The sequence below is a fragment of the Venturia canescens genome, chromosome 3 (genome assembly GCF_019457755.1).
Source record: "Venturia canescens isolate UGA chromosome 3, ASM1945775v1, whole genome shotgun sequence".
NCBI classification, from domain to species: Eukaryota; Metazoa; Arthropoda; class Insecta; order Hymenoptera; family Ichneumonidae; genus Venturia; species Venturia canescens.
In genome coordinates this window covers 14,402,340-14,410,373 of record NC_057423.1, presented here as the reverse complement: position 1 = coordinate 14,410,373, position 8,034 = coordinate 14,402,340, and the positions used below count along the sequence as shown (strand labels likewise).

Here is an 8,034-nt window from a genome sequence, read left to right as displayed (position 1 = left end):
GGCGTGACCATTGAACAACAACGCAGGGCTTGGAAAGCCGTGGATTTGTGAAATCGCTGCTAAAGGGGTTGGCTCGAGACATCAACAGGTAGGATTGAGAATTGTGGTTGCGACCAACCACCCACCTCCATCTCTCGATGTACAAGTCCGTTGGAGGGCGAACCGGATAAGCCCGGAGCTAAGCGCCGGCGCCGGCTAAACCGTTTTTGCTCACACCCCTTGAAAAGGGTGTGACCTGCCCTTCCATTGGCTCCCATACGCGAGATCAAACGGAGAGACGCGCAAAAAAGGTTTTTATCGCGAATTCTCTCTGCTTGACCTGCGCGGATAAAATCTCCGCTTTTTTACCCTCACACGCTTCACCACCTCGAAACATTGAGGACGCTGGGGTTGGAGCAACCCTCGAACGACTGCCAACAAAATGACCTTAATGAAAGGGCTTCGGAGGGTTGATTTTTCCTGCTTTCCATTCTCTTTGTTGTTCGCAAGCTTCGGAATATAGTGTCACGTTTATTTTTCGTTTTAACCCGAGTATTTTTCGTACGGATGCGTACGTACGTCGTTCATTTTACCGCTTTACAGTTTAATCACATTTTTGAGAAATTCCATGACATAACGAAAAATAACTGAACTTCGTCGGACAACCGCGTGCTTTTTACGCTCTCGTGACCAGAAGGATTCTAGTTACTTTCACCGATTTTACAGAATGATATTTCTCTAAAAGCTCGTTTTATGGGGCTGCTTAACTTTTAATAAATTTATAAAACCAATTGAATTTATTATTCTGACGCTATTACTGTAATTAGTCTGGAGAGGATTCTTCTCAAATATCTTCAAGCTTGAAAATAAATCGAGGATCCTGTCGAGACTCAAGGATATAAATCGATAGACCTCCAGGGGGATTTAAAAGCTACGATAAAAAAGCCGCGCTCTTGTCGTCGTGGCTGTCGTCGTCTGTACGACTTTGTGGCCACTTTTCTCTGCGTAATATCTATGTATAGATGTTTGTAGGTATACGTCGATATATAAAACGTGGAAGGAGAAAATATCCGCATGGGTCAGCCAAGAGAGGCTTAGACCTGCTGGCAGAGACGACCGCGCTCAATATCGGCTTTGAGATACTCGAGGTATTTATCTAATGTCTTATATTTTCCAGCGGACTGACCATTCAAATGTTCGAACCACCGAGTTTTCCTTTGAAAAAACGAAAAAAAATTGCTGCTGCGTTGGAAAAAAAAATATCGGAAGAGCGAGCGAATGACTCGATCAAAAATCGTTGCAAACTTCTCGGAGTATTTTCGGAATGACGCAACCATTTATCGAGGTTTCCGAAAATCGTTTTTGTAGTTCGTACACGAAACGATTTTCTTAAAAAAGTTTTGAAATTCACAGAGAGTTTAAATGGGTAGTCGACTGACACGCATATCAAATTTTTAAGGGTTCGTCTTATTGGTTAATTAGATAAACGTTTTTAAATATGAAGAAAAACACACTGGGGTATAGGGACTATGCATGAAAAATCTTTTATCTTTCCATATAACGAATGAACGCTTCTTACGAAGTTTACGAAAAAGTACACAATAAAAATGAAGTATATAATGAAGGTCTGGGAAAAAATTCGTGACGATTGTTCTACTAGTAATAAAGATATATTACGTTAAAGATTGAACGAAATTTTCGGCATTTTGTTTCTTCTTGACTTGGCCCATTCCTGTCATAGCCTTCTGTCTTTTTATTAACATTTTTTTCTTGATTCATTTCCCTTCGTGTTTTCCCTTTGTTCTCTCTAAAGCAATTTTTCACATAAAAAACTATAGTATTTTAGCCAGGAACGAATGAAATTTTGGATTCAGTCAGTGATGGGGACCCCCGTTCGATAAATGGCTTGTAATTTTATTCGCCAAAAGATAAATTTAAAAAATGTATTTCCAATTTTGAATTAATAACTCTGACATTAATTTGGAGTGATAACATCTTTAATTAGGAAGTAAAAATCGACCCCAATTAATCTACCTTAAGATGATGGATCAGTCGGTAATCACAACCGTGAGTGCGAGAGAGATAGCTGCAAATTTTGAAAAGGAAGTTTTTCCACATCGTTCGTCTGATCGAAAAAATAAAAATGTCATCGGATTTTTGCGATCGTGCTGCGTACGATGACATTTTTATTATTTTAATCGGACGAACGATGTCAAAGACTTTCAATTTCAAAAATTCGAGGTGTGATTACCGACTGATCCATCATCTTAATATCATTTTTGAAATCATGCTGCTGGAACCTCGTGAAGTTGTCTTACAGCTGACGAGTTTCTACTAATTCATGTTTTGAGAGTTAACCTGAAAAAATACACGTTTGATTTTTAAACGTTGAGCAATACGGTCCTGAAACTGGAGCGATGAAATCGGTTGGCCAATTTTTTACCCTCTCGTATATGTCATTAATGATATTGCTCGAGTGGTTTCCTTCGAAGTGTCATTCTGACCGTACAGAGTCTAACATCGAGGCTATTTCCAGCCCCGAATCGTTGAGACGATACTATCGGAAACTGTCCATCCGTTCGGTAAGCAGTTATTTTAAATTCCCCAATATTTAACGACTCAGATTTCAAAGGCAAATCGCCATTTAAATCGATCGTTAATCGAGCCGAACAATTCAACGTCAGGCTGACGAACCAGCGTCGATCGTTGATCTGCAACATCGCTCCTTCGAATCTGTACCAGAGGAATTCCTTCATCATCCAAAAACTGAAATGCTTTATCTCGCCGATAATAGACTAACCGATTTACCAAGTAGACTCGCCCAATTGAGGAGCCTGGAGGTCCTTGATCTCTCGAGGAATCGCATGAGCAATATTCCATCCACGAGCTCGATCAACCAATTACCCAACCTCCATTTTCTTAAATTAACGAAAAATCCGCTCAGAAGTCTGAGAGGCATCAGTGTTCGCTCTCTCGTCTCCCTCGAAGCTGATAACTGTGGTAATGTTTAAAATACTACAGTAGAACGAAACTTTGATGAAAAAAAATGTGTGATTGCACACTCAAAAACTTTCTGCTTATACCAACAACATGACGCCAGTTAACAAAATTAACTGATTGATCGTTCTTCAATCCTTCTGCTGTGTCGCTGATGTATTTGAAATGATCATCTCTAGAGATCAGTGGAGTCGATCATCTCATATTCGACTCACTGCCATCGTTGAGAACTCTCAACGTAACCGGAAATCCTTTGAAATTCATCGATCATTTGGTGAGTGAAAATTTAACGGAGCTGGTATTGAAAGACTGCCAATTAATGGATATACCTGCTGAGACTTTCGATGGGTTACCGAATCTTCAAAATCTCGATCTCTGTGGCAACCAACTGAAAACATTACCCAACGAAATATTCTTACATAATATGAAACTCGTGTACCTGAGTCTTAGCAACAATACATTGGAGAGGATCAAAAATTCTTGGTTCGAAGAGAAGCCAAATCTGCAAAAACTTGATTTGTCTGAGAACGAAATAACGTCCATAGAGGAGGCTGTATTTGCTAAACTTTTTGTCCTTTCCGAGTTGAATCTTGGCGGTAATCGAGTAAGAGCATTGCCCAATTTGAAAACTTCGGCGATAAATGTGAATTTGGCGAAAAATTCAATCGAAAATCGAAGATTGTGGGATTTGTCGGATATGGCGAAAGTGCGGAAGCTCGATTTGAGCAAAAATCGCTTTGACGGAGATTGCGACGAGTTCAAATCGGTTTCGTTGCGCATACTCGATCTTGGATTCAACAATATGACGAGAGTAAAGCGGAATAGCTTTTCGAAGGTCCCGAGTTTGACCGATTTGAGCCTGAAAGGTATGCCGCCGTAGCTACTCAGTGCTCGGATTAAACATACGAATCCAATTTTTCTCAACGTTTTTCATTTCATATTTGTACTTTGAAGGAAATAAGATTTCCCATGGAGCTGATCTTGTCTTCGACGATGCCACAATTCTAGTCGATATCGAACTCGATGATAACCCATGGCACTGCAATTGCTCCGATCTTCTACCTCTATATACCTGGTTACAACGTGGACAAAGGGCCGCCCTTACGAGTCTCATATGCTTCACTCCCAAGAGGGCAAAGGGTAACACATGGTGGGAGTTTTGTTCAGAAGAGTGGAAAGACTTGTTAAAGTCTAACAGTTCTACTGACTCGAGCAAAATTTGGCTAATCATCGTCTCAATCGCGTTTGGCCTCTGTCTCGTCATAGCATCCTTCGTTTACATCATATACACGTGTAAAAAAAATAATTCTTCGTAACACATTTACTGTAACAACGAAGATATAAAACATTGCATTATTGGCTGTTTTTTACCTCCGGAAGTACCAGTTTTTTGTAGCCTTCTAATAGTTTTTCGAGGTGTTAATTACGCGTTGTTAGGCATGTTAAACTCTCTGTCTGTCAATTAAGGTATGTTATCAAGGTTAATAAATGTTTCTACTCGTATTTTCTTGTCCTTCTCGTATCCCTCCCTCTCTCTCGTGCTTCTTTCTTTGCTTTTCGTCGACTGCTTACGATAAGGAAGATCGATCGATCATTCTAATATGTTTAATAGAAGATCCGATACGACTGTGGTTATAGTCGCTTCGCCAAAACGTGACGAAATCGTTTCCATTCAACGAATATTGGAAATAAATGTAAATTTAATTCGACCGGCATATATTTGTCAAAGTCTCTTCGGCAGCATCGCGACTATTTTATATATAAATGCGGATAAATTTCCATCGCTGAGATAGACAAAAAAACAAACTGAATACTGCATTTAATCAAAAGAAATTTATTTTCCAACCAATTCCAAAGATGTCTAATTTCTCCATTCGAGTAATGCCAAACAAATGTTTGCCGTTTATAGTCCATGTTCAAAATGTATTTCAACATGGTCCAAGTTTGGATAGATTTTTAGGTTAATTTGGAATCTTCGGAGTGTGATTCTATCGATTACAACTCCGAGTCAGAACCATGGACGCCATCTATACGTTTTCACCGGAGGGCCAAGCAGCTTTGACTAAATTCATTTCTACTCAAATAAAGGTGTACATCGACCGTCATATCGTAAAACTCGCACCCACCAACGATTTGTTATCTCACGGGAGTTATCTCGAGCGTGAGTATGTCAGCTTCGTTGCCTTTATCAAAGATAAGTTAGTTGCTAGTTTTCTCATTGGCGTCTTCAACCGAATCGCGCCGGATGCCTTCCATTCTCAATGGGACATTCGCCCCAACGTTATACAGTTGAGGTTTTAAAACATGAAAGTTGCTCAAGTTTTTTCAACAACGAGGACGAAAGTTTGACCGATTTACGTTTTTCAATATCCACGAAAAATATGCTCGATCAAGAGCACACTACTTTTTCGAATATTATTGTTATTTTACAATGACGAAGTGATGTCACGCGCGATGAAATATATGACATGACAATAGTGTCGTACAACTCGGTTCGAGATGATGGAAAAAAATAAAAATCAAAATGATCGCATCACTGTTCGATACCAAGTTCGCTTGTCATTTTTCGTCTTCCTCGCAATTTTTTCATCGATCAGTGCTCAAGATCGGTGCCCCTTGAGGTGTATGTGTTCTTTGAGCCACGAGCCTCGGAAGATCATTTGTTCGAGCCAAGAAATCGAGAGCTATCCCAGCAACATCAGTGATCTGGTAAGTTGCGCATTCTTTCGTCACGTTGGGACGGAATCACCGACAAATATATTTTCCTCATTGCGACATTCAATAAACGATCCGATTACTAGGTACAGCAGTTGGACCTGTCGAGAAATCTTCTAACGTCGATATCCGACGAGATCAACAATCTGTTTGAACTGCAATACCTAAACTTGGCGAACAATAAACTCGAATCGTTGCCAAGTGATCTTCATCAATTAGGGCAATTGCACAAACTCGATTTGAGCAATAACAAAATAGTGGAGATCTATGATATTGTCGCGATAAATCAACTGACCGGCCTCAAGGTACTTTATCTCTCGCAAAATCCGTTGAGCAGCCTTGACGAGCTGTCGAATGGTGCTCTGCGCGCTCTGGATGCCAGCAAATGCTGTGAGTTTTTCCTCTCGTTAAAGTCTATCATTTAAAAATTCTGATTTCGTGAAAATTACGTATGAAGAAATAAGGACGAATTTTACAGCAATTAACAATATCACTAGCGCGTCCTTGAGAGGCCTTCCGGAACTTGTCACTTTGAGCCTGGAAGGGAATCCTTTAAAGAGTATTCAACGACTGACAAGTGAAAAATTGAGATGGCTGGACCTGTCCGATTGTTCCCTCAATTACTTAAAGCCGGACACGTTCGAGGGTGCACCAGACCTTGAACAGCTGAAATTATCTAACAATCCTACGCTCGTTTACAGTAGTAGGTAAATACATAACGACCGTACGGTTATTTTTGAATTCATGCAAAACGAAACTTAGCGAGTATGAATGAGGCCGACTCATACTGAAACTTTCCTCGAGACAACACGACACAATAACAATGAGTTAAACGACCGAGTGGATAGCATCAAGAACAAACATTTTCGTTGGATATCAATATTCCAGTGCTGTTGATTAAACAAGGCCAAAAATTGATCAAATTTCGTGATAACATTATTTGGCATCAAGTGCACAAATACATTTTTTTCACATTTTTTTACCACATGATTATCGCATATTAAATCGAAGTTCTTATTCACGAGATGTGTAACTGTGTATATATGTTAACTCTATCCTTATACACGTGAACTTTAGTGTTCAATGACTCGAGAGCTATGTGGTAGAAAAATCTAAAAAAAATTATATTGTCTTATATATTTATAAAGAACACATTTGCCAAGTTCTATTAAGGAGGTTGAAGCGTATCTTATGTTAAAATTATTTTCCAACTTTGCACATTACATTTTTTTAAACAAAAAGCTTAAGACAGTATTAAACTTTTGGCGGGATATGCCAATGATTCACCGTCGTGAAATTGAGATATTTATTGTTGAAGTTTGCAATTTTTTGAAAGCTTCCATAAGAGCCCATGTTATTTTCAACAATGAATATCTCGATTACTAGACGGTGAAACCTCTCCAAATTTTTCACACATAATTAAGCGCTATTCAAGAAGATTCACGTAAATTTTCAATTCATTAATTTCAACCTCCTTAAATTCTTATCATTTTGGAATTCTTAATATTTTTAACATGGTTTAGCATGGCAAAATTGTATCGTCGCGATCCACCCTCCTTAAGATTATTCGTGAACGCAATTTCCTCATTTTTTTAATACCCTTTCGATGGTCATTATTTTTCAGAAACGAGACCCTGATGCACAAAAATTTGAAAAGACTCGATGTCACAGGATGCAATTTGGATCGTCCTGGTCTGCATGGTTTTCCTGGCTTAACTCACGCAATATTGTCGAAGAATCTAATACGAATGTTACCGGATCGTATATTTGCAAAAAACGATGTTCTCTCTCAACTATTTTTGCACAGCAACGGTCTCAACGTCGTGAACAGAAGCTCGTTCGCGGGTCTGTCGAAACTAGAAATACTCGATCTTTCGTCCAACAGCATTGCTCGACTGCATCCGTTCACGTTTCGCGAGAATGTCAATCTGCGTATTTTGAATCTTTCTTACAATGACTTTGAAAAATTTCCAAACATCATGTCAACAGTCATGACTTTGGATATCTCTTCGAATTATGTTCAAAGCGTGCCGCGACAGATTTTCACCGATTTACCAAGATTGAAAACACTCGATTTGAGTGACAATCGCCTCGAGGGAGTTTGTGATCGATTCGAGTCGGTAACACTGAAAAATCTTATACTCAAACGTAACAGATTAGTAGAATTAGCAAACGACAGTTTTTCCCATCTTCCATCGTTGCAAAAACTCGATGTATCAGGTACGCCACAGCAGTGAATCATTCTAAACCTTGATCAATTTTTTCCAACAACTCACGAATCTCTGTTCAGGTAACAGACTCACCGAGGGATTGAATCTTGAGATTTTTGCATCGAACGAAAAT

General features: G+C 39.2%; 2 protein-coding genes across 2 annotated transcripts; both read left to right on the top strand.

Moving 5' to 3' along the window:
* The first annotated feature begins 2,750 nt into the window (after positions 1 to 2,750).
* LOC122407993 (leucine-rich repeat-containing protein 15-like) lies at positions 2,751 to 4,292 on the top strand. The gene is made up of 3 exons (XM_043414483.1): positions 2,751 to 2,979; positions 3,156 to 3,842; positions 3,931 to 4,292. Exons 1-3 carry the CDS (start codon positions 2,751 to 2,753, stop codon positions 4,290 to 4,292), a joined length of 1,278 nt encoding a protein of 425 aa, XP_043270418.1.
* A 929-nt stretch (positions 4,293 to 5,221) lies between these two features.
* Positions 5,222 to 7,928, top strand: LOC122407992 (leucine-rich repeat-containing protein 15-like). The gene is made up of 4 exons (XM_043414481.1): positions 5,222 to 5,685; positions 5,778 to 6,081; positions 6,170 to 6,398; positions 7,316 to 7,928. The coding sequence occupies exons 1-4, from the start codon at positions 5,476 to 5,478 to the stop codon at positions 7,926 to 7,928; spliced, it is 1,356 nt and encodes a 451-aa protein (XP_043270416.1). The 5' UTR covers positions 5,222 to 5,475.
* The last annotated feature ends 106 nt before the right edge of the window (positions 7,929 to 8,034 follow it).